Source organism: Poromitra crassiceps, assembly GCF_964638095.1.
Source record: "Poromitra crassiceps genome assembly, chromosome: 2".
NCBI classification, from domain to species: domain Eukaryota; kingdom Metazoa; phylum Chordata; class Actinopteri; order Beryciformes; family Melamphaidae; genus Poromitra; species Poromitra crassiceps.
In genome coordinates this window covers 99,848,628-99,876,335 of record NC_139624.1, presented here as the reverse complement: position 1 = coordinate 99,876,335, position 27,708 = coordinate 99,848,628, and the positions used below count along the sequence as shown (strand labels likewise).

Genomic DNA, 27,708 nt, shown 5'->3' with positions numbered 1-27,708 from the left:
ATGAGATAGAAAATCCCCACTATGGGGATTTTGCTTTTAACAGGAGTCATGACATTGGTGGTGATCTGGGGAGGGGGTGGGGCAAAGCTTTGCTCTGGAGATGATGGATGGCTTGCAGGATGCTGACACGATGTGAGTGATGACTGCACAGGTGTGATTTAAGCTGTGGTGATGGGGGCTTTATATAGTACCAGGAGATTTCTTCCATGATTGAAACCAAGACTACACATACAGTACACCTCTCTTAGGTATTGGGGAGAATCGGAGGGAGTTTTTCCCGTCCGGACCCACTAGAGGAGCTCCGCTGCACTGGAGTCCGGGATAAGGCTCTGCTGCTCCTCTGTAGGGATAGAAGACAAAGATGTATCTGGAGTTTATTATGGATTGTGAGATTGGTCATTTCATTCTGGATCATCCACTTACACGGTATTACACAAAATAAAAAACCTTCACTCATTAAGAGTAAACTTGATACTCACCCGTTTCAGGATCTTGTGGCGGGCGTTATAGAACGAGACTGCGCTGGGGCTGTCACCAAGAAGCTCATACTGCAACCGCTCAAAAAGCTGCTGGTCATCCTCTTCCTAAGAACACCAGATAATTGACTCAGACTTTTCCAGTAAACTTCTGGGCCCAGTTGCACAAAGCACCTTAGGTTAGGATTTCCCTTACAGTCAGAGTTAAGATGTCCATAAAAGAGAATCTGCTGCACAAATCACCCTTAAATCTTGTGCTTATGTTTTCCTTAAAATGTTTAAACCTTATGGAGAAGATTTAAGGGTGTTTTGTGCAGTCGATTCTATTTTATGGACACCTTAACTCTGACCCTAAGGGAATTCTTACCCTAACGTGCTTTGTGCAACTGGGCCCTGGTCATCCTCTTCCTAAGAACACCAGATAATTTACTCAGACTTCCAGTAAACTAATGGTCATGCTCTTCCTAAGAACACCAGATAATTTACTCAGACTTCCAGTAAACTAATGGTCATGCTCTTCGTAAGAACACCAGAGAATTTACTCAGACTTTTCCAGTAAAAGAAAAGAAAAGGAAGCGGGGGAAAAGAGGGGGTGTCAGACTGCGATTGAGAAAACAGCAGCTCACCCGTTTCCCTCTGCCCTCCCTGGTTATGTTTCCCTCTGCCCTCCCTGGTTATGTTTCCCTCTGCCCTCCCTGGTTATGTTTCCCTCTGCCCTCCCTGGTTATGTTTCCCTCTGCCCTCCCTGGTTATGTTTCCCTCTGCCCTCCCTGGTTATGTTTCCCTCTGCCCTCCCTGGTTATGTTTCCCTCTGCCCTCCCTGGTTATGTTTCCCTCTGCCCTCCCTGGTTATGTTTCCCTCTGCCCTCTGCCCTCTGCCCTCTGCCCTCCCTGGTTATGTTTCCCTCTGCCCTCCCTGGTTATGTTTCCCTCTGCCCTCCCTGGTTATGTTTCCCTCTGCCCTCTGCCCTCTGCCCTCCCTGGTTATGTTTCCCTCTGCCCTCTGCCCTCTGCCCTCCCTGGTTATGTTTCCCTCTGCCCTCTGCCCTCCCTGGTTATGTTTCCCTCTGCCCTCTGCCCTCTGCCCTCCCTGGTTATGTTTCCCTCTGCCCTCTGCCCTCTGCCCTCTGCCCTCTGCCCTCTGCCCTCTGCCCTCTGCCCTCCCTGGTTATGGGAAATGTTCAGTCCTTGCGAAATAAACTTGACGAGCTGCAAGGAAATGCTCGCTTCCTCCAGGACTATAGAGATTGTTGCGCCATGGCATTCACAGAGACCTGGCTCACCGAGAACGATCCGGACAGCGATCTGTCCATAGATGGATTTGGGATTCCATTTCGCCTAGATCGGGATGCAGAGGCGACAGGAAAATCCCGCGGAGGGGGCGTGTGCATCTATGTCAACAAACGTTACTGCAGCTCTGTAACTGTCAGAGAAAGACTGTGCACACCTGATGTGGAACTTCTGTCGGTGTCGCTCCGTCCATTTTACCTACCCCGTGAATTTCCACAAATATTTTTAACCGTTGTGTATATCCACCCAAAAGCTAATCCTGCCAATGCCACAAGTATTGTATTTGATGCTGTGCAAAAACTACAGTCAATATCACCTGAAGCACCAAATCTATTACTTGGAGATTTTAATCACGTGTCCCTGAAAAAGACCCTCACTAACTTTGATCAATATGTAACCTGTCCAACCAGGCAGAATAAGATATTAGATCTCTGTTATGGTACAGTAAAGGGTGCATATAAATCAATCCCCTTGCCCCCCTTAGGGTCTGCCGACCACAACTGTGTGCTGCTGCTCCCTACATATAAAACTGTCTTAAGGAGAGAGAAAATCCAGACCAAAGAAGTCAAAATCTGGTCAGAGGATTCCACTGCTTGTCTCCAGGGGTGCTTTGACTGCACCAATTGGGAGACGTTTACAGACTCTTGTAATGACATTGATGAACTATCTGATGTAATCTGCTCCTACGTTACTCTTTGCGAGAGCATGATCATTCCTACTAAAACGATTAAGGTTTACCCCAATAACAAACCGTGGATGTCTAAAGCAGTTAAATCTAGCCTACAGAGGAAAAAGCAATTGTTCAGTCAAGGAGGGGCTCCTGAAATGGAAGCAGCCAAAAAGGAGGTAAAAGTCGAAATACTAAGGGCTAAACAAAAGTATAAAACTAAGATAGAGAGTAAATTGGCCGAAAGGAACCTTGCCTCAGCCTGGTCTGGCATGAAAACAATCGCAGGCATACAGCAATGCAAGAGCAAAACCAACATCACTATTGATGGCTTTAGGTCAAATAGGGAATTTGCCAACTCTCTTAATACTTTTTATCAGAGATTTGATCAACAGCATGATTTTAAAGATGAAATTGAGGAACTGAGACATAAGCTAAAGGATGATCAACACTCTGTCCTAGAGCAGAGACAAGTGGAAAAGTCCTTCCTCTCACTGAAAACAAACAAAAGCCCTGGCCCTGACAACATCAGTGGCATTTTACTCAAGTCCTGTGCAAGGCAATTAAGTTTTATCTTTTCTTATATTTTTAACCTGTCTCTGAGCCAACAGCGTGTACCTAGCCTGTGGAAGCAGGCTGTGATTATCCCTGTTCCAAAAAGCAGCAGACCCAAAGCTCTGAACGACCTAAGGCCGGTCGCCCTCACTTCTCTTGTGATGAAATCCTTTGAAAGGCTTGTCAAGGTACAGCTCACAAGAGAAACAGAGCATGCACTCGACCCTATGCAGTTTGCATACAGGGCACACAGAGGAGTGGTGGACGCTTCAACCACCCTCTTTAACCTTTTATTTAAACACCTTGAGGGAAACAAAACCCACGCCAGACTTTTATTCGTTGACTTTTCCTCGGCTTTTAATACCATCCAACCCCATATCTTAGCCACGAGGTTAATCGAGGAGTTTAACCTGAGTCACAATCTGGTGGGGTGGATTTTAGATTTCTTAACAAATAGATCGCAGCAAGTCAAAGTGAATGGCTTTTTATCTGACTTTTTACGGTCCTCTACCGGCTCACCTCAAGGCTGTGTGCTCTCAGCTCTGCTCTATATCCTGTACACAAACATGTGCCAAAGTAAGCATGCAAACAGGACCCTACTTAAATTTGCAGACGACACAGTCATTGTCAGCCTGCTCGGTGAACATGAGTCCAGTCATGGCCCTGTCATTGATGATTTTGTCAGATGGTGCGATGAGTCTTTTCTGCAGCTGAACATATCCAAAACTAAAGACATGGTTATTGATTTTAGAACCCGCACTGGCGACAGGCCTACCACGGTCATTAAAGGCCAGGCCGTGGACTGTGTAGACAGCTACAAGTACCTCGGCACAGTCATAGACTCTAAGCTGACCTTCGAGAAGAACTGTGAGGCAGTGTGCAAAAAGGGTCATCAACGTCTCTATTGCCTGAGAAAACTGTCCCGTCTTTAGCAGTTATCTACTGCTCACAGCTGCAGTGTAAGGCCAGCTCTATTCTACAACACTGTTCCCATCCCTTACACCAGGGATGTGAGAGATACGGCCCGCGGGCCGAGATGTTTTGGAATATTAAAAAATATATATATATATATATATATATATATATATATATATATATATATATATTATTATTAAATTCGCACCCCATTATCATGAACTACGTGTGGCTAATAAGCAAGCTAAGAGTTCATTCATAAGTTAATTAACCTGCACTACAAGGAAGTATGTCAGTAGGTCATCAGGTGTAAACAAAGCCGCCATGATGCCACGCTGGAATTGAATCGCGCATTCAGCTACCTACCAAAAAACAAAAGAATCAACAAGATCAGGCGCGGACTGCATAATCGGGCACGTCGGGCAAATGCCCGGTGGCCTGGCCTGGCCTGGCCTGGCCTGCAAAAAATAAAAAAATAAAAATAATTGTGCCCGCAGTCAGGCCACTCACTGAACAGCAGGCCAGGCGCCGCCTACTGGTTTACTAGTGGTTTTATTACTTTATTCAGGGTTAAAGTGGGTGCATCTCATTGTAAAATTGGACTTGGCCCAAATTGGGCTTCAAATGGCCCAAATTGGGCTTCAAACGGCCCAAATCGGGCTTCAAACGGCCCAAATCTGGCTTTAAACGACCCAAATTGGGCTTCAAACGGCCCAAATCTGGCTTCAAACAGCCCAAATTGAGCTTTAAACGGCCCAAATTTTTCGGACGCCGGCACGCGCGTCGGCCCGTATCGGCCTGGCCTGCTTGGTATCTAATGCCCGGCCTGAATTATGATCCCAGTCCGCCCCTGAACAAGATGCTGTCGAAAAAGAGAAAGGTTGACACGGAATGCAGGCAGTTTCAAGAGAAATGGAAAGAGCAGTATTTCTTTTGTGAAGTAAATGGGTAAATGAGTCGAATTGATTTTAGTTAAAAAAAAATCCGGCCCCCATGAGGTCTCAGTTGAACAAATCCGGCCCTCTACCTAATATGAGTCTGACGCGCCCCTGCCTTACACAGTGAATTCCAGCTCCTTCGCTCTGGCCGGCGGTTTGCGGTCCCTTGCTGTAGGACCAAACGCTACAAAAGCACTTTTGTACCTGCTGCCATTGCACTGCTAAACAAAGCTGTTACGGGATGATTTCTTTGTTTTATTTCTCATCTTTACTCCGCACATACATGACACTCTGAGCGATTCATGAGTAGCTACATGTGTGTGTGTGTGTGCACGAGTGTGCGCGCACAAGCGTGTGCAGAAGCACTTTAGTCTTTCAGCACTCTAGTGTCCTGTCACAAAGCACTTTATCATGGTTTTACTTTGATCTTACTGTATTTTAAGGTGCTCTATTGTATTGATGCTTGTTTGATGTCTTGTGATTTCGTATGTTTGTTTTTATCTTCTGGACAGCTGAACTTCCCGTCTGCATAACTATTTTACCCTCGGGTACTACCGGTAATAAAGAAACCTTGAACCTTGAACCTTGAGTAAACTTCATACAATCAACAGTGATTTATCCCCCCTTGGCTTCCACTGCACCTCAGTATAAGTAGATTGATTCAGTAGTAGCAGAGTGGCACTTGCTGCCAAAATACATAAAGCCTGCACACAAGCATCTGTGCAGACCTTTTCTTTTCTTTTAAGATATTTCCTTCAATTCCAGTGTTGGCTTTTGGGGAAACCATGCAGATGCATTTTTACCCTCGACATGGGAGATGTTGTTTAGTGAAGAGTCCTTATGCACATCTCACTTCTTTGGTGTTGAGCCAAACTCTGTGTATCTCAGGCATCTGGTTTGTAGAGTAATGGCAACTCTTGTTGATGCTTCCAACACATTTATTTACTTACATCGACAATGTTTCCATCCCAATGAGACCTTTGTCAGGTGAAGCAGAACATTGACAGGGAGACTACACATACATGTATGCCCACACACACCCATGTAGGTTTATCTGACCAAGACTACACATACATGTATGCCCACACACACCCATGTAGGTTTATCTGACCAAGACTACACATACATGTATGCCCACACACACCCATGTAGGTTTATCTGACCAAGACTACACATATGCCCACACCCATGTAGGTTTATCTGACCAAGACTACACATATGCCCACACCCATGTAGGTTTATCTGACCAAGACTACACATACACCCACACCCATGTAGGTTTATCTGACCAAGACTACATATAATGCCCACACACACCCATGTAGGTTTATCTGACCAAGACTACACATATGCCCACACACACCCATGTAGGTTTATCTGACCAAGACTACACATACACCCACACCCATGTAGGTTTATCTGACCAAGACTACACATATGCCCACACCCATGTAGGTTTATCTGACCAAGACTACACATATGCCCACACCCATGTAGGTTTATCTGACCAAGACTACACATATGCCCACACACACCCATGTAGGTTTATCTGACCAAGACTACACATACACCCACACCCATGTAGGTTTATCTGACCAAGACTACATATAATGCCCACACCCATGTAGGTTTATCTGACCAAGACTACACATACACCCACACCCATGTAGGTTTATCTGACCAAGACTACACATATGCCCACACCCATGTAGGTTTATCTGACCAAGACTACATATAATGCCCACACCCATGTAGGTTTATCTGACCAAGACTACACATACACCCACACCCATGTAGGTTTATCTGACCAAGACTACACATACACCCACACCCATGTAGGTTTATCTGACCAAGACTACACATACACCCACACCCATGTAGGTTTATCTGACCAAGACTACATATAATGCCCACACCCATGTAGGTTTATCTGAGCAAGACTACATATAATGCCCACACCCATGTAGGTTTATCTGACCAAAACTACACATATGCCCACACACACCCATGTAGGTTTATCTGACCAAGACTACACATATGCCCACACCCATGTAGGTTTATCTGACCAAGACTACACACATGCCCACACCCATGTAGGTTTATCTGACCAAGACTACACACATGCCCACACCCATGTAGGTTTATCTGACCAAGACTACATATAATGCCCACACCCATGTAGGTTTATCTGACCAAGACTACACATATGCCCACACACACCCATGTAGGTTTATCTGACCAAGACTACACATATGCCCACACCCATGTAGGTTTATCTGACCAAGACTACACATATGCCCATACACACCCATGTAGGTTTATCTGACCAAGACTACACATATGCCCACACCCATGTAGGTTTATCTGACCAAGACTACACATATGCCCACACCCATGTAGGTTTATCTGACCAAGACTACATATATGCCCACACCCATGTAGGTTTATCTGACCAAGACTACATATATGCCCACACCCATGTAGGTTTATCTGACCAAGACTACATATATGCCCACACCCGTGTAGGTTTATCTGACCAAGACTACATATAATGCCCACACCCGTGTAGGTTTATCTGACCAAGACTACATATATGCCCACACCCGTGTAGGTTTATCTGACCAAGACTACATATAATGCCCACACCCATGTAGGTTTATCTGACCAAGGTCCCATTGGGATCTTCTATGTAATGTAACTTCTATGTATCTATGTAACTAAATGAATGTGTTGGGAGCATGCAGCAAGAGAGTTTTGTGCCCAAAGATAATGACTACACTCTTGTTAGTGACAGTGTGGCCGACTCACTTGTGCTGACTGCGTTGGGTCTCCTGTTCTTAGCACGGCCAGCACTTCCTCCGGCAACAGGAAAGACTCCTTATACCAATTCTCAAACTCTGCAACACACATGGGGCAAATGTGAGTCAACTTGACTTCTGATCAAGTGGCCACCTCTCTTTTTATGCTATTCAAAGACATCAACTGTAAGGAATGCAGCGGTTGCAAAAGATTTTGGAGGAAGGGAATGAGGCGTTTGTGCTGACCGGTCAGAAGGCGGACCCTGCACTGGTCCACCAGGTGCTGGCAGTAGTTGAGCTCGGCTTTGGTGCTGCGTAGCTCCTCGTATCGCTGCCGGTAGCGGGCCTTCAACTCTCTGAGGTGCAGCACCAGAGCAACTTGTGGCTCATCCAGCACAGCCTCCCCCTCCATGCTCACAAACTGACCTGCAATCAAAGACGGGGGCAGATTTATCATCATGGCCTTATCATTCTAATCTTTTATAGGTCTGCTCCTCATTATTGGGCGGATTCTTTTTAGGGTATTTCTGTTTTATTAGACAATATACAGCAGAGCAAGACAGGATAGGAGAGGGAATGCAATGAGTCCGACTCCAATTCAAATCCATGGCATCCAGTAGCGGAGCGTACACCGGGGCAGAGGGTGCGCCCCGCCCCGGGGCCCACTCGTCAGGGGGGCCCCATAATTATTATTATTATTATTTTTTTTGCAGGCCAGGCCAGGCCAGGCCAGGCCAGGCCAGGCCACCGGGCCCAGCTGGCAACCTGTGTTTTTCTTTTTCTTCTTCAGAACAAGCTTGTCTGTAAAGTGGCTTCACTGTAAGCTTTCTTGGACATAATATTACTTGGCTCAATGAGTGACAAATTGTGTTTTCGGATATAAGGGCTATCAGCTAGTTTACAGTTGTGACTTAAAATGACTTTATTTAATAAAGTCAGTGGTGTGAGTGTGAGAGGAATTAAATCAATAGACAATAACATTGGTGTGTTTAAAATGAGATATTCCACTAAATATGGCTAAAACCGATTCAAACATGCAAAAAAGGCAAATTTTTCTTTGCGGCCTGGCCTGGCCTTCAAAAAAAAAAAAAAAAAAAAATTGATGGGGCCCCCCTAAGAGCTTCGCCCCCTCTGGGCTGATAGAGTCGCTCCGCCCCTGATGGCATCAAAAGCTCATGATATGTGTCTTGTTTTATTGATACGTGTGAAACTTGCAATTTATCAACAAACCGACAAATTACACACTCTCTGCCACAGGTATAATTCTGATGATTATAATTCCCTAAAATGCTTTTTGTTTGATTGCCACGGTCCAATCATCTTAACGGGGGCAAAGCAACCAAGTCAAAGCATCTGTCACTCTCCTGCAGCATCTCCTTGCTGACACATGTAGTGTTAAATACCCTGGAGCATCTGTCACTCTCCTGCAGCATCTCCTTGCTGACACATGTAGTGTTAAATACCCTGGAGCATCTGTCACTCTCCTGCAGCGTCTCCTTGCTGACACATGTAGTGTTAAATACCCTGGAGCATCTGTCACTCTCCTGCAGCGTCTCCTTGCTGACACATGTAGTGTTAAATACCCTGGAGCATCTGTCACTCTCCTGCAGCGTCTCCCTGCTGACACATGTAGTGTTAAATACCCTGGAGCATCTGTCACTCTCCTGCAGCATCTCCTTGCTGACACATGTAGTGTTAAATACCCTGGAGCATCTGTCACTCTCCTGCAGCGTCTCCTTGCTGACACATGTAGTGTTAAATACCCTGGAGCATCTGTCACTCTCCTGCAGCGTCTCCTTGCTGACACATGTAGTGTTAAATACCCTGGAGCATCTGTCACTCTCCTGCAGCGTCTCCTTGCTGACACATGTAGTGTTAAATACCCTGGAGCATCTGTCACTCTCCTGCAGCGTCTCCTTGCTGACACATGTAGTGTTAAATACCCTGGAGCATCTGTCACTCTCCTGCAGCGTCTCCTTGCTGACACATGTAGTGTTAAATACCCTGGAGCATCTGTCACTCTCCTGCAGCATCTCCTTGCTGACACATGTAGTGTTAAATACCCTGGAGCATCTGTCACTCTCCTGCAGCATCTCCTTGCTGACACATGTAGTGTTAAATACCCTGGAGCATCTGTCACTCTCCTGCAGCATCTCCTTGCTGACACATGTAGTGTTAAATACCCTGGAGCATCTGTCACTCTCCTGCAGCGTCTCCATCTGACACATGTAGTGTTAAATACCCTGGAGCATCTGTCACTCTCCTGCAGCATCTCCTTGCTGACACATGTAGTGTTAAATACCCTGGAGCATCTGTCACTCTCCTGCAGCATCTCCTTGCTGACACATGTAGTGTTAAATACCCTGGAGCATCTGTCACTCTCCTGCAGCATCTCCTTGCTGACACATGTAGTGTTAAATACCCTGGAGCATCTGTCACTCTCCTGCAGCATCTCCTTGCTGACACATGTAGTGTTAAATACCCTGGAGCATCTGTCACTCTCCTGCAGCATCTCCTTGCTGACACATGTAGTGTTAAATACCCTGGAGCATCTGTCACTCTCCTGCAGCGTCTCCTTGCTGACACATGTAGTGTTAAATACCCTGGAGCATCTGTCACTCTCCTGCAGCATCTCCTTGCTGACACATGTAGTGTTAAATACCCTGGAGCATCTGTCACTCTCCTGCAGCATCTCCTTGCTGACACATGTAGTGTTAAATACCCTGGCTCGCTCTCCTGTCCTTGTGCTGCTGTATGGAGGCGGTGCTGCGGTCGATCTCTCTCTTGACAGCGTTGACCTCCACGGTGAGCTGTTGCAGGCGGGCGTGGCGCTCCAGCAGCACGGCCTTGTTCTCCTTCAGGATGAGGTTCATCGTGCTCCCTTGCCCCGCCTTAAAATCCTCAAAGGCTTCCGCTTTGGGTGGGGGGGAGCTGGGTTGCAGGTTGGGGGGGGTAAAGCACAACACGGTATCCATTTGAGTTTGAGGACTGCCAAAGATAATATGAACATCACTAGTCGTTTTTAAAACCAGTATGATGAGCAAAATAACAGCAATGTCAATATCGTTCAACATCGGTTATCGTATCGGCCAACATTTTCATATTGAGAGGAAACAATGTGGTAAATCTATGATTTATGGGCTTTTCAAAATGTTTTGGAAATAAAGAAAAACATTACTTTTTTCTGTGTTTACATGTGTTTTTCAGTATGTACAAAATTGTATTATCATAGAAATTTGTTTTTAAACAGATCATATTGGCATCGGTAAATATCGGTTATCGGCCATAACAGCAATCGGTTATCGGTATCGGCCAAAATGTTCATATCGGTGCATTCCTAAACATAACGTTGAATAGACAAGATGATAATTGATTACACGTCACACATACTCTGTGCTGGTGGGTTCTTTGCTCAGAGGCTGTGACTCCTCCTCCTGTGTGTCCAGGCTCTGGGTGTCTGGTTCCGGGACGTCCTGCTCCCTCTCAGGGCTCTGGACACGGCTCAGCTTGGATTTGGATGCGCTCTCCACCGGCTTCACTGGCACTGGGCTTCCTGCAGCCTGTTTCTTACCCTGGCTGCAGAATCACATAAAGAGTGGCATAAGGATAACTACACTACTGCACCAGGAGTTTTTATGCCTCTGCCGGCGATAGCCGTAGCCAGAGGCATTATGTTTTCGGGTTGTCCGTCCGTCTGTTCGATGCTGGTTAACACGATATTTCTCAGAAACGCCTTGAGGGTTGGCTCAAACATTCACTTGGACTCAAGGAGGAACCGAATAGATTTTGGTGGTCAAAGTTCAGGGTCACTGTGACCTCATGACCACCCGTTCCATGATCAAGGATGGGGGCAGGGCTAGTTAAAAGGGGCCATAGCTATGGATAGGAAGATGGTAGAGAGTTGGGATTCGAGGGGTGGGTAGGGGGTCTGGGTGGTGTGAGGGGGTGTGGTAAGGGACAGGGCCAGGGAAAAGGAAAAGGGGCTGTAGCTCTCCAGCCTTTCACTCACCTTACTGTGATCGTTTCTCTGGGCTTTTTGGTCTTGGTCTTGCCAGGGCCAACGTGTCTCTGTAACAGAGCCTCCACTTCCTCCATGCTGCCTTTGGAATTGCACTCCTGGAGATTCTATGGAGCAGTGTCCAGTCAAACGTCAATTACAAATAATCTCTTGACTAAACACAAATCTAAAATAAGCACCCCTGATACTAAAAGAATAGTAGAATCAAATTGTTGGTGTATTTTCATTTCACGAAAGTGGCCCCGGGCAAAGCAAGTTGAGTATCCCTGCTGTATTTGATGTGGAATGTGGAAGCAGGTTGCCCTTATTCATGAATCAAGCATTGACAGACCTTGATTGCAGCTGAGTTAGCATTTCGGTCTTTCTCCACCAAGTCGTAGGTCTGACACAGCTCAGCCTTCACCTTCTGCCCCTGCTCCCTGCTCACCACCACACACACACATTCATATCTGGAAGCTGACCTGTAACAACCACAGTCTGATCTGCTGGGCACTGATCAGCTCCCTGGAGCGGTTGGGGTTAAGGGCCTTGCTCAAGGGCACCTCAGTGGTGGTAATGAGGGAGGGGCAAGCGCTGCTTTTTCACTTTCCCCACCCAGATTTATCCTGCCAGTCCCGAGGATTGAACCGACGACCTTCCGGTCACAAGCTCGCTTCTCTAACATTTAGGCCACCACTGCCTCCAGTAGTAGTAAGTGAATAATCAACTTCAGGTAATGTTTTCCCAAGTCTCATAAGTGCAGTAAACAATACTCACTGCACAGCAGACTTGAACTGGGCAAACACCTCTTGCAGCTGTCTGATGCTGATCATCTGAGAAAGAGATGTAAGGGCATCAAAAGACAAGACCGTGCCAAGCCAAACGTTGGTATATCAGAGAAAATGTTGACAGTTGTGTCCGTTTCCTCGTTACGTTCTCCTCACACTGATTTCCTTCAGGCTTCCCTCGAGGTACCCCTGAACCTGGCTGTGGATCTCGGCCACCTGGGCCTCAGTCAGCGGCTCATACATCGTGCGCGGCCGGTTTGCCTGGTGAAGGAAGCACAAGGGCCAGGGCATTTACAATTCAAATCGGAACCAGCAGAAATGTGCTCTTTCTTCAACATTGTAAAAACATATATATGCAGATGAAAGCAGAGATCTTGTACTTCAACACACTGAGGTACATCTCAACATCTATTTGAACACAATCTGGAAACTCAGTCAGTCAGTCTGACGACTAATTCTGGGTTTCTGGTGTAGAGCGGACATCCGTGCCGCCAAGACTTCTGCTTCCATGTGGTGCGGTCACTGTTTACACTCCAATTGATGCGGGAATGGGTTTGGAGTTGATCAATCAATATGCTTTGTAGGCGTTTTAGGTCCAGACAACATTTTGGCTAAATCATCCAACAGCATTCAGCATCAGGATGCGCACAACCCAAAATAATAACCAAAATCTATTTAAGAGATAAGCTTACCTGTCAAACAAAAACCAGATAACTGCATATGAAACGTCAGGGGCAGAAGTCTTGGCACGGAAGTCCAACCTGACATCTGGCTGTGTCAGGTTAGCGTTAGTCCGCTCTATACCGGAAACCCCCGAAATATCGGCTGTCTGTCCCAGAGTCTTATTAGGTGTCAGACTGATATCAGGGTTACTACACATTTTCCATTTCAAAATTCCATACTTTTCCAGAGTCAAATTTCCAGATTCCTTTGTCAGACCATATTTGACATCTGAGTACACAAGCGTGTAATTTTGTCTTGAAAAGTGGTGGAGACATGTCAACATTGTAAATGACACCTATGGCCACACCATTTGGAGGTTTTGGGGTTGAGCCTCGGTGAAAGTTGGACTTTGAAGAACTTCTCAAGTGAAAACTGAAAAGGTCTGACAGAAATAACTTGACCTTGTAAGACTCAGTGGCTCACAGAGTTTGACAGCTGAATGACAGTTTTGGAAGGGGAGCTGGTGGTGTGATGAAGTTGTCGACCACATAGAGCCAGGAGCCAGGAGCACCCGCGGGAGCCAGCGGGTGCCCGGTTCGATTGCCGCTCCACCACCACTACCCTATTAATATCAGTGTTCAATCTACTGATGATAAAGAAGCATCACTGCTGTCATCTTACATAGCAGCTTATCATGTGAATATTTCTGAAGCCAGAGTCTGATGCAGGGATTGAACCAACAACCTTCTCCACCACATCCATATGTTTATCTCTAATTTTTTAGGCTGAACGGTGATACACGATATATATGTCTGTATTTTCTACAAGTGGGCTAAATGTTCAGTTGGCGAAGGTAAATATGTCTCGCGCTTTTCCCTGCCAGACTCGACTCACCAGAGTGTTGTAGATGGACAGTTCCTCTTTCAGCATCTGGACCTCCTTCTGAAGGTTCTTGATCTGAACCTAACCACAACAATCAATCACATGTTATCCCTCTGCCGTCTGATGACTGACGCATAATGTCAACTCCAAGCACAGAAAGAAATATTAGGCCCAAAGTAGCTTGTGTCATTTAGATCTATGGAATATGTAGCGGAGGGAATAGTGTGATCCTCCCATGCGCTGCGTCCTGCCAATGAAACTCCTCGCTGTCAGGTGAAAAGAAGCGGCTGGCGACTGCATGTATCGGAGGAAGCATGTGCTACTAGTCTACAGCTATCCCCAGATCAGCAGAGGGGGTGGAGCAGCACAGGAGGAATTGGCCAAGTACAATTGGAGGGAAAATGAGAGGAAAATCCAGAAAAAACTTGATTAAAGAAATATGTATGGAATATGTCAGATCATGGGGACTCACTGCAGGGTCCGTGTGTTCGTTAATAGCAGGATCAGTCCGCACACACTTCATTCTGCTGGCAAAACGCAGAGTGGAGAGCTGCAAAGAGCAGATTACTGATCACAACATGAGCATCCATAGTTGAATTGGCACAAATTACAGTGAGAAACAGTCAGCTTTGCTCATTATGTCATGTCTTTCTGTGCTTACTGTTTCTTCATTATGTCATGTCTTTCTGTGCTTACTGTTTCTTCATTATGTCATGTCTTTCTGTGCTTACTGTTTCTTCATTATGTCATGTCTTTCTGTGCTTACTGTTTCTTCATTATGTCATGTCTTTCTGTGCTTACTGTTTCTTCATTATGTCATGTCTTTCTGTGCTTACTGTTTCTTCATTATGTCATGTCTTTCTGTGCTTACTGTTTCTTCATTATGTCATGTCTTTCTGTGCTTACTGTTTCTTCATTATGTCATGTCTTTCTGTGCTTACTGTTTCTTCATTACAGTATGTCATGTCTTTCTGTGCTTACTGTTTCTTCATTATGTCATGTCTTTCTGTGCTTACTGTTTCTTCATTATGTCATGTCTTTCTGTGCTTACTGTTTCTTCATTATGTCATGTCTTTCTGTGCTTACTGTTTCTTCATTATGTCATGTCTTTCTGTGCTTACTGTTTCTTCATTATGTCATGTCTTTCTGTGCTTACTGTTTCTTCATTACAGTATGTCATGTCTTTCTGTGCTTACTGTTTCTTCATTATGTCATGTCTTTCTGTGCTTACTGTTTCTTCATTATGTCATGTCTTTCTGTGCTTACTGTTTCTTCATTATGTCATGTCTTTCTGTGCTTACGATTTCTTCATTATGTCATGTCTTTCTGTGCTTACGGTTTCTTCATTATGTCATGTCTTTCTGTGCTTACTGTTTCTTCATTATGTCATGTCTTTCTGTGCTTACTGTTTCTTCATTATGTCATGTCTTTCTGTGCTTACTGTTTCTTCATTATGTCATGTCTTTCTGTGCTTACTGTTTCTTCATTATGTCATGTCTTTCTGTGCTTACTGTTTCTTCATTATGTCATGTCTTTCTGTGCTTACTGTTTCTTCATTATGTCATGTCTTTCTGTGCTTACTGTTTCTTCATTACAGTATGTCATGTCTTTCTGTGCTTACTGTTTCTTCATTATGTCATGTCTTTCTGTGCTTACTGTTTCTTCATTATGTCATGTCTTTCTGTGCTTACTGTTTCTTCATTATGTCATGTCTTTCTGTGCTTACGGTTTTTTCATTATGTCATGTCTTTCTGTGCTTACTGTTTCTTCATTATGTCATGTCTTTCTGTGCTTACTGTTTCTTCATTATGTCATGTCTTTCTGTGCTTACTGTTTCTTCATTATGTCATGTCTTTCTGTGCTTACTGTTTCTTCATTATGTCATGTCTTTCTGTGCTTACGGTTTCTTCATTATGTCATGTCTTTCTGTGCTTACTGTTTCTTCATTATGTCATGTCTTTCTGTGCTTACTGTTTCTTCATTATGTCATGTCTTTCTGTGCTTACTGTTTGTTCATTATGTCATGTCTTTCTGTGCTTACTGTTTCTTCATTACAGTATGTCATGTCTTTCTGTGCTTACTGTTTCTTCATTATGTCATGTCTTTCTGTGCTTACTGTTTCTTCATTATGTCATGTCTTTCTGTGCTTACTGTTTCTTCATTACAGTATGTCATGTCTTTCTGTGCTTACTGTTTCTTCATTATGTCATGTCTTTCTGTGCTTACTGTTTCTTCATTATGTCATGTCTTTCTGTGCTTACTGTTTCTTCATTATGTCATGTCTTTCTGTGCTTACTGTTTCTTCATTACAGTATGTCATGTCTTTCTGTGCTTACTGTTTCTTCATTACAGTATGTCATGTCTTTCTGTGCTTACTGTTTCTTCATTATGTCATGTCTTTCTGTGCTTACTGTTTCTTCATTATGTCATGTCTTTCTGTGCTTACTGTTTCTTCATTATGTCATGTCTTTCTGTGCTTACTGTTTCTTCATTATGTCATGTCTTTCTGTGCTTACGGTTTCTTCATTATGTCATGTCTTTCTGTGCTTACTGTTTCTTCATTATGTCATGTCTTTCTGTGCTTACTGTTTCTTCATTATGTCATGTCTTTCTGTGCTTACTGTTTCTTCATTATGTCATGTCTTTCTGTGCTTACTGTTTCTTCATTACAGTATGTCATGTCTTTCTGTGCTTACTGTTTCTTCATTATGTCATGTCTTTCTGTGCTTACTGTTTCTTCATTATGTCATGTCTTTCTGTGCTTACTGTTTCTTCATTATGTCATGTCTTTCTGTGCTTACTGTTTCTTCATTACAGTATGTCATGTCTTTCTGTGCTTACTGTTTCTTCATTACAGTATGTCATGTCTTTCTGTGCTTACTGTTTCTTCATTATGTCATGTCTTTCTGTGCTTACTGTTTCTTCATTATGTCATGTCTTTCTGTGCTTACTGTTTCTTCATTATGTCATGTCTTTCTGTGCTTACTGTTTCTTCATTATGTCATGTCTTTCTGTGCTTACTGTTTCTTCATTATGTCATGTCTTTCTGTGCTTACTGTTTCTTCATTACAGTATGTCATGTCTTTCTGTGCTTACTGTTTCTTCATTACAGTATGTCATGTCTTTCTGTGCTTACTGTTTCTTCATTATGTCATGTCTTTCTGTGCTTACTGTTTCTTCATTATGTCATGTCTTTCTGTGCTTACTGTTTCTTCATTATGTCATGTCTTTCTGTGCTTACTGTTTCTTCATTACAGTATGTCATGTCTTTCTGTGCTTACTGTTTCTTCATTATGTCATGTCTTTCTGTGCTTACTGTTTCTTCTATCTGCGCAGCCTCACCATAGATGTTGGCCACAAGCACAGTGTTGCAGTTCCCACCTACAGGGAAACACAAATAGTCATGATGTGAGAAAGAAACACCGTCTTCGATTACACTTTTCTAAAAGTGTATTATAGGTTATATTATTATTATTATTATTATTATTATAGGTATTATAATAGGTGTATAGGTGCTGTAAGTGATTCTGGAGGAAGGATGGAGTCAACATGGTTCTCATTCCCAAGTAGTCAAATACTGACGCTTTGGGTTGGTGATCCGGTCCAGAACACCAACCCAAAGCTTCAATATTTGACTACTTGTGAATGAGAACCATGTTGAGTCAATCCTCTTTATGGAGTTCTCCCTCCTGATTGGATAAAGTGGGATTGTGGGATACCAGAAAATGTTCTCTTCTCTCCTTTACCACAAAGCATATGGAATGGGAGACCCATGTTACTAACCAAACACTGTATATCAGTGATTGCTGTCACTCACTCTCTCTCTCTCTCACTCACTCACTCACTCATTCACACACACACACACACACACACACACACACACACCACTTCCAAACAGAACTCAGGACCAGTGTTCTATTTTGACTAGCATTGTTATTAGCTCAGGCCAGCGGTCTCACCCAGTGAGTCTTTGAGGGAATGTGTGAGCTTGGTCTGTCTGAAGGGAACGTGGTCTCTGCGGCGGTCTGCCAGAGCCAGGATGGCCTGCTCCAGGAACGACAAAGACTTGTTGATGTACATGGCTTCCTTTAACACCTGGCCCTCTGACTGGAGCACACGCAGCAAGAGAACAAGAAGAGAGTGGTGTTATTGAAAAGTAAACAATAGTGAAGTGACATGACAAAACATGGAGAGAGAGAGAGAGAGAGAGAGAGAGAGAGAGAGAGAGAGAGAGAGAGAGAGAGAGTAAATTCGATTTTTTTTTTTACTCCCGAAGGTAGGCCTATATTCCTTTAACAGGATCCTTTGGATCCCCAAATTCAACAGCAGCTATTATTTTATTATTATTATTATTATTATTATTATTATTATTATTATTATTATTATTATTGTTATTATTATTGTTATTGTTATTATTATTATTATCGTCGTCGTCGTCGTTGTTATTATTATTATTGATTGATTGACTGATTGATTTTTTTAATATATTTTTTAGAACAGAATGCATGGTGCTAATTTCACACATTGCCTTAGTCAAAGGGTCCAACATCTTTTGCAAGTGGCAAGTAGTTCATACCTGTTGAGCTGTGCAGAAGCAGAAAAGGAAGGCAAAATATTCAAAAACTCACTCCAGTCTTTCCCAGTCTCTCTGACCCACCCAGATCCACCAGATTCAGCTTGGAGGTGATGAACTTGGCGTCAGACAGAGTCCGAGAGCGAGACTATGATCGAGGGAAACAGTTTCTTACACTTAAAAGTGTGCAAGTGCAAGTGCAACCAAGAGTACACAGCAAACCCTTAAAAATGGACAGATAGTGGAGTAATCCATAAAAGTAATAAGGTCCTATACCTCAATATGCATAGTGAAGATACAATGGGACCTGGAGGAGTTCTTGTTCAGGGCGTGAGCTCCGATTATGCGATTCATCTCACCCTGAATAAAGACAGAAGAGATTTACTCATTCACTTTTTGGGGTGACCTATGACCTGTTAATAGTGCATTTTTCCTCTAAATGTGGGCTTTGCAGCTATAAAGCACACACCTCAAACAGCAGGTTCAGGGCCTCCTCCTCACTGTGGACTGGGTGCAGAGACAGACCTCTGATGAACACTCCTCTGCCCGGTTCCTCCATCACCACCATGCCCCGTGGAGGCAGGTCTGGGGCGCCCCGCACCGACGACAGCAGGTCAACCAGGGTCTCGTTGTAGATCTCCAGGTAGGACAGGTGCACAGAGAAAGTGTGCTCAGATCTCTTTTCCACCTCCTGGAACACCTGAAGACCAAACGGGAAAATACCAGATGTCTCCACACTCACTACGCCACCCTGCTGCATAGCATAAAGGGGAATTGGTAAAAATGACGTTTGCTCTTTCGACAAGGTGTGAGTTACCTCCTGAAGGGCCCGGGGAATGATGCCTCTCTGCTTGTATGATTCGGTGGATCCTGTCATGGTGTAGGTCTTTCCAGAACCTGTCTGCCCAAAGCACATCACAGTACCTGACGGAAACACAACAAAAGATGATATAGCAACAGCACCCACATCTCAACTTGTCGGCAAATAAGAAGATCCCCCTTGTTTTCAAATTAACCACATTTGTGTTTATCCAGTGGGTTTTGAAAGGGCTTCTTAAGCCTAAGAATGGTAGAATTCATTCAACCTATAGAAGACCATGTAATCCTTCAGTTGAAACATGAAAATCACCCAAATTAGAGTTTCAAGTTTTTCCACACAACAATATGCCATTTGGTACACACCAATATCACTATTTAGGTCCAGTGGGGATCAATGCCCTTTCCCTTCAATAATTGTCCAGTCTTAGCTAGGTTGACCTCAGGTACTCTGTACTGTAACATGTACCATTATAACCCTCCAGTGCTCCCAGTATGACCCGTTGGCCCACTCGGGCGTACACCTCCTCCTGGGAGATGTCATGCAGGACGCCATCCAGCCGGAAAGACCAGGAGCTCAGCCGGTTCTTCACTGCCAGCTTTCTGACATCTCTCTTCTGATAGATATTCACTGTCTGAGGAACAGGACACAGAAACGCTATCAAACTCAGGCATTATCTTTGCATCAGTATGCCAAAATGAAAGTAATACATAGAAATGTTGCTCTAAATCCTGCTGCTATTTAGTTGTGCTGTGATAAGATACATGACTGAACATTGAATATATTCTGAATATTTGACATGCATTCACAAGTTCTTTCACTCATTGACAAATCCCTTACAGTCACAAGTGGGTCAGATTAAAAGAAAGGTAGTAATGGAGGCAATTTATAATATTTTGTGGCTGAAGCAGTAAATACTGTCTCACCTTAATGTGAGAAATACACTCAAGTAAGTCAAGGGATAAGGTTGTAAAACAGGCTAACCAAGGATGTATGTAATGTAGAGTGGTACAACCATGGGCGTAGCCAGGATTTGAGAAATACCGAGGTCATTTTAGCGTGATGTGGGGGGTCCGGGGGGGGGCTCTCCCAGCCACGAAAATGTTGTCCATTTTAAAGTAAAATGCTTCAATCTGGTGCACTTTGAAAGCAAAATTAAGAGGCTAGATCTATAAAGAACTACACACATATTAGATTAATATCATCTTTACTGTGCTGTTGCTTTACAATGATACAAAAAATAAATATCTCCACATAATATATATTCTGCATAGCCTACAGGTCACATTATGGTAGAATACTGCTGGATTAAATACAATGGCCCATCTACACCAACATCACTTACAGATGAGTTACTTACCCATTCATTTCAATAGAACTGTCCCCAAAGTCTAGCCCCAATCTAACCCCAATGCAAAATGTGAACGTTGTGAGGAGAGTTATGTCTCTTCCTTCTATATAGCACACAAAGAGGAAGCAAATTATTGCATTTCTGATCAACTATGTCAAATATCATGTTATTTATGAGGGCTTTAAAACATCAATGACAGATGGATAGATCTGGGGGCTGGGGCTATTTTTCTTAAAAGAAACAAAAAAAAACAGAGGTCATGACCTCTGTGTCCTCAATGGTAGTTACGGCCAAACCCAGCTCAAAAAAGTAATAAGGAGCTGCACGCCAAAGTACAAAAGTACAACAATTTATTATATAAACTAGGGGAAAATAACTAGCCAACACAAACTAAAGGAACAGACCAAAATGTGTGCATAGGTGAGGCGGGAGAGAGACTGAATAAGCTGAAGGCTTTTAAAGCCCAGGTAGTACACCGGGCCCAGGTGCACCCAATCAGCCTAACGACCCCAACCACTAGGCGTCGTAACAAAGTGTAAACCCATGTAAAATCAGTTTACCCACCTTTTGTTTTGCAGAATAATTTACCAATCGTTAAAATATAGCCTATTTTTTCATGTTTTTAGCGGGGGGTTCCTATCTGGAGGAAACCCCAGGGGAGCACGGGGAGAATGTGCAAACTCCACACAGAAAGGCACTGAGGACATGGGGATGGGGACACACCCTCAACGCCCACAGCGTCCCAGGTGGGAATCAAACCCAGGACCCTCTTGCTGTGTGTGTGCTGTCTCAATTCCCCCCCCGGGGATCATTAAAGTCTTTCTGATTCTGATTCTGAGGCAACAGCACTACCACTGTGACCCCAACATAGCATTTTTTTTTATTTCTCACCTAGTATACTGTAATCGTCTCCACGAGCCCTGAGATGCCAAGTTGACTTGAAAAGACATCATTTACACCTTGTTTTAGCTGAAATATAGTGCAGCTGGACGTGCCCGATTATTCCTCGAGCAACTGGCTCCAGTGCAGATTTCAGCTAAAAACAGGCGGCAACTTATGTCTTTTTAAGTCAACTTGGCATCTCAGGGCTTGTGGAGACTTGGATTATGTAGGGTGAACAGTATGGAAGCATCTTTTTCCTTCTTTGTTTTTTTTGTTTTTTTACTTTTTTACACGTTTTTGCTGTTTTTGGCTACCTCATACAACCCCACATGAAAAAATCTGAAATTTTCCTTTAATTTCAGTAATCAACTGGGAAGTTTCATGGTGAATGGTGATAATTAAAAATGTGACAACTGAATGCAAATATTTTGCGGTGTGGCGGCGATGTGGCTGCCCTGGGTATAACCAAAGTTAATCGCCTACATTTTAGCGTTTTACCGTTTATAGGTAATAACCGTTTCGGTTTCCCTTGCTTTACGCTGCTTCACTAGTAGTCTAATAATATCTTATCAAGTGGCTTCCAAAAGACCTACAAAAGAAACCTACCTGTCCATCTGGAAGACGTTCAATAAGACGTTGAGCGAAGTTTGCCGTTGGTCTGATCCGGACAAACACGCTTACTTCACTGCTGTGAGCCTTCATACCTCCACGGCAAAACAAATCCAAACGCTTCACAACTCTGGTGTGCATTAAAATATATGTCTTAAGCTATTGCTGTAAGGTTTGGGAATAAAAAAAGCGACATTACAACTTCATCGGTCTGTAAAGCGGGGCACGCCATCCATCTCTCATGTTTACATTCCGCGTCATGACAACGCGCGGATCCTTCCTGTGCACAGCGCGTTATTATTATGGAACCCACCGCGGTTTTGGGCAGACCACGCCCTGTGCCCGCCTACGCAGCAGTCAAGCGCGGGGATTGGCCAGGCGCCCATGCTCACGTGAGCCAATGGGACGAGTATTTATTTTGACAATGTGGTGTGGGAGATTCAAGCTGTCAAAAGGCAAGAACTGTCAAAAGGGAACAAAAGGCTCGCTCCTGGACAATCCCTATATATATAGGCTATATAGAATTTGCGACTTCAACACCTCTTTGTGTGTATATATATATACACAGTACACACACACATATATATATATATATATATATATATATATATATATATATATATATATATATATATATATATATATATATATATATACACACACAAAGGCTGTTTAATGTTCTATTTCAGTTATTTCAGTTTTGTCTTGATAGTAGCACTATTCCGGCACAGTGGCACAAAAGTGTTATTCTCCCATTCCGAAATCTTCTTAGTTGTGTGTATAAAGTGTAGCCTACTCCTCATTGTTAAATTGTAGATTGAGAGGTCAGGTCTGCTTGTGGATGAGCAAATCGGGGTTTAGAAAGAGCTTGTATTGATCATATATGCAGTGAGTCACTTCAACTGTACGTGCAATAATTAAGGGGGGGGGAAATCGACTTTTGCTTGTTTTATTGACTTCCAGAAGGCGTTTGATTGGATAAATAGGGACCTTCTTCAATATAGGCTGCTAAACTCTGGAGTCAATGGGAAATTCTACTATGCCATTAAGTCTCTTTATCAAGCTCCTGTTGCCCGTGTACAGGTTAATGAATATTCTACTGGATGGTTCATTGGTTCCCCCAACAATTCGGCGTGAAACAAGAAGATGTCATGTCTCCAACTTTATTTTCCATTTTTGTCAATGATTTAGCCCTTCAAATCAAGGCATCCAATAAGGGAATCAGGGTTGATGACCAGACTGTGGGCATATAATTGTACGCGGATGACATTGTCTTACTTGCTGAGCATGAAAATGACCTGCAGATCATGTTGAACATTGTTGCTGAATGGTGCTGGAAATGGAGACTTATTGTAAACGAAGACAAAACACAAATCATGCATTTTAGACCCACATCAATGAATAGGAGCTCTTCTGTATTTCATTTTGGCCCAACAGTACTATCATATAAAGATCACTATAAATATCTGGGCATGACGCTGGACGAGCATATGACCTTTAAGGAGGGAGTCAGTGTTCTAGCTCAATCAGTGGGCAGAGCCCTATCTGTACTGAACAAAGGTAAACATTGTGGTAATTTGGGATTCCATACTTACACACAGCTGTATAACTCCTGTGTCTGTCCTGTGTCGGATTATGCTTCTGGTGTTTGGGGTTCCCGCGAACATCTAAGCTGTAACACTGTGCATCACAGAGCTATCCGTTATTTATAGGAGTTCACAAATGTACATCAGTTCTGGCCATCAGTGGTGATATGGGATGGGAATGCCCAAACATCAGACACAAAGGTCAAATGCTCCGACTATGGAATAGACTTGTGAGGATGTCTGATCAGAGACTCACAAAAAAGATATTTGACTGGAACATTGCTCATAGACATCCCTGGGCAGTTGAACTGAAATCCTTATTCCATCTGAACGACTTGTCATTTATTTTTCATAACAGGTTGGTGTGTGATATCCGGGAGACTATGAGTAATATGTTCCTTCGGTAGGCTATAAAGATAAATGGTCTGTTGATTTGTGGTATAACCCAAAGCTAAGAACCTATCGTCTCATAAAAGACAGTTACTGTGTAGAGCCTTATGTAAAGTTTGATTTGGACAGACGAAAAAGGTCCATGTGTGCACAGTTACGAACTGGAACTCTGCCCTTGGCACTGGAGACTGGTAGGTTTAACGCTGCCTACCCCTGAAGAAGACAGACTCTGTTTACTTTGTGATTTGTGTGAAATTGAGAACGAGATCCATTTTCTATTCTATTGTACAGCTTATGATGATACAAGAGAGATACTTTTCAGTAAAATGTCCTCTATTTATGCAGATTTTTTAGATGGATGATTATGAAAAACTTGAGTTGTGTTTCAAGAAAGGGACCTTCTTTGTAACAAACTTTATTTCCCAGGCCTGCTGGGAGCAAAGGCATAATGTTCTGTTCAGAAAGTAATGATCTGTTTTGTTGTTTAAGGAGTATATTGTACTGTGATTTAGTTGTATTTTTATAGTTGGCTTATGTTATACTGTATTTTGTGTGTCTTGTAAGCCCATGTGGGCTGGGTACTGTTAAGTGCATGACACAATGAATAAAAACAAGTCAATCAATCAAAATCTTTCATCTTAAATATATATATATATATATATATATATATATATATATATATATATATATATATATATATATATATATATATGTATATAGTAGATATATATAGATATAGATATAGATATATAGATATATAGATAGATATATATATATATAGGCTATATAGATATAGATATAGATATAGATATATAGATTATAGATATATAGATAGATAGATAGATAGATAGATAGATAGATAGATAGATAGATAGATAGATAGATAGATAGATAGATAGATAGATAGATAGATAGAGATATCTATATAGCCTATGACTTGTTTAAAGGTTAACTTTGCAAGTCAAGAAGTCACAGTTTTGTCGTAAAACGTGGTTCAACATGGGATCCAGGGACCCCCAGGGGTCCTTGAGGAGGTTCCAGGGGGTCCCCAGCAAAAAGGGGAATAATTTATTTTCTATAATTCCATCCATGACAGAATGTATGACAATTTTGGTCATGTTTCATACACTTTCTGTAATAAAACAGCTAAAAGCAAAAATCTTATCAGATGGGCGACCATAGCTGGGACAAATATTTCTTATCAAATGGGGGTCTGGTCCGTGGTCTAATTTGTGTCAGTTTAGGGGTCCTTCATGTGAAAAAGTTTAAGAACCACTGCACTATAAGCCACCTACTGGAAAAACGTATGCTGGCAACACAAAAAGCGGTTTATCTCAAGAACCGTTCGTCCGATGTATTTCAAACTTTGTAAGCGCGCTGCTGGCAACCCGACAGAGTGCAATGCCGAACTTCACGCAATCATCATAGCGCCACCTATTGGCAACACAAAAAGCAGTTTATCTCAAGAACCATTAGTCGGGTCACGGGTGGACTTCAAACTTGGGAATTGCATTGCTGGGAACTTGGCGGAGTGTGGTGCTGTATAGTCATAGTGCCACCTAGTGGCAACATAAAAAATGTGAACATAAACATAAAAATGTGGGTTATCTTGATAACCATTTGTCGGATCGACTGCAAACTTGGCGGGTGCGCTGCTGGGAACCCAGGAAAGTGCAGTGTCGAATTGCATGCAATTCAACCAATCGGGGGGGGGGGGGGGGGGCATGATGTGTGAATGGGGGAGGGGAGGAAGGGGAACGGGCACTGTACATACATACATACAATGGTATACAACAGATCATTGATACACTAACACACAACGAGGAAGAGGAGGAAATGACATCGGAGCAAACCCTAAGTACAGCTCCTCAATGAAGATGAAGAGAACTGAGGGAGAGTTTTCATAACTCCTGGTCAAGAGAGACTGACTCTCTTCTCTTTGACTGTAGAAATGGGTGAGTTATATAATGTATATATTAACAAACAAACAAAACATCCAAAAATGCAAATTCAAATAAACCTCTTCTCCTTTGAGAGAGAGAGCCTGCAAAAAAAAAAAGTGTGAGTTTTGAGTTGCCTGAAGTAGTAGGGCTACTGAATAGTTAGGTCAAAGAACATTGGTTAGTTGTTCTAACTGAGCAATCTTAAGATAATAAGTTCAATCAGCAAATGTCATGCTGATTCAGGTTTCCAAGTTGAATGCATTCATTGATTAACTGAAATCCAGTATTATTTATTTTTCCACCAGGTTTGCAACTTTCAGTTCCAGTTCCTCTTATTTATTTTTCCACAAGGTTTGCAAGTTTCAGTTCCAGTTCATCGTATATGTTTTTCACGGGTTTGGTTTAAGTTTGTGTTCATCTTGTATCACATGATTAATTAATACACAGCTCAGTAGGCCTATGCCGCTGCAATACACTTACTTGTAGTGGATTGTACTTGTCATGCATCTGAGAGAAACTTAGGCTACTTGATTGTGAATTCCCAGCTACATAGATACGATAGATAACAGTAGATCTATCATGTTTTTTTAATCAGAAAATGACCTATGATTCACCAAACATACATACATAAACAAGTATCTATCCTGTAACTTCATTCAAACCAGAAGGAAGAGTTTCTGGAGAGTTAAACCAAATTTGCAATGCATACTAGGTCTGCTAATAAATGAACAGCGTTGAGTTTAGTGAATGCTTTATCATAAACTAACAGTGTTTAATATTGAATGCTTTATAAGGTTTTCAACTCATAATTTTAAGTCACAAGATGTAAACTCATGATTTTAAGTCATGGAGCTCATAACTAACACAACATATCTATATACATTGTGTTAATCAATGGATAAAGATGAGTTGATTTCACTAAATTGCACTATGAGTTTTTAGAGTTAGAGTTGCACTACTGCCATCTTCTGGAGTTAGTTAACTCCTACAATCTCCAGTTTGTCATATTTTTCCTATCAGTCCAGTTGTCTTAATAAAGTTGACCAAATACTACATACCAGAGCCTATCATTTCTGTTCTTCTGGAGGTGTAATTACAGGTTTCCACCCGTAGCCACAGCAGAGATGGCGCTGTTTCTTGCTGGGAAGTGGAAGAACAACAGCCATTTTCAATGGAAACGACAGGCCGAGACAGGCTCTGGCATAACAAAAATGGCTCGGTATTGGAATCTACACAATATATAAGAACACGAATAGCCCGGTTATGCAGACAACAACCTTGTGTTTAATAAGGCAAGCTGTGTTATTGTGATTGCTATACGTGTGAAAAAGTAGGGCCTTTATGAATGGAGCCCGCAGTGAAAATACAGGGTCCTTGTGTGAGACTATGATTGAGTGAAATGAATGACTAGTCAAATTCTGAGGCTACACGGGGCTCTTCAAACCACCCCTCCAAAATCACAACAAAAATGTCAATTTAAAAGGTCTTTGGTCCTGAGTCTGTCCTCAGTTAAACTCGTGGAAGGATTAATCTGGTTTAATTTATCAGACTAGAACAGTTGATGCAGAGTACAGCCCAAAATCTAACA

General features: G+C 42.8%; 1 protein-coding gene across 1 annotated transcript; it reads right to left on the bottom strand.

Annotated features, from left to right (window-relative positions):
• Nucleotides 1-244: 244 nt before the first annotated feature.
• On the bottom strand, nt 245-22,294 carry kif9 (kinesin family member 9; the record flags this gene model as incomplete). Its single annotated transcript, XM_083631874.1, has 20 exons — nt 245-340; nt 480-584; nt 7,650-7,738; nt 7,886-8,065; nt 10,362-10,570; nt 11,030-11,215; nt 11,649-11,764; nt 11,989-12,076; nt 12,414-12,469; nt 12,581-12,685; nt 13,982-14,050; nt 14,442-14,519; nt 17,286-17,350; nt 17,929-18,076; nt 18,598-18,690; nt 18,819-18,902; nt 19,012-19,242; nt 19,360-19,466; nt 19,828-19,993; nt 22,199-22,294. 20 exons carry the CDS (start codon nt 22,292-22,294, stop codon nt 245-247), a joined length of 2,367 nt encoding a protein of 788 aa, XP_083488000.1.
• Between the last annotated feature and the right edge of the window lie 5,414 nt (nt 22,295-27,708).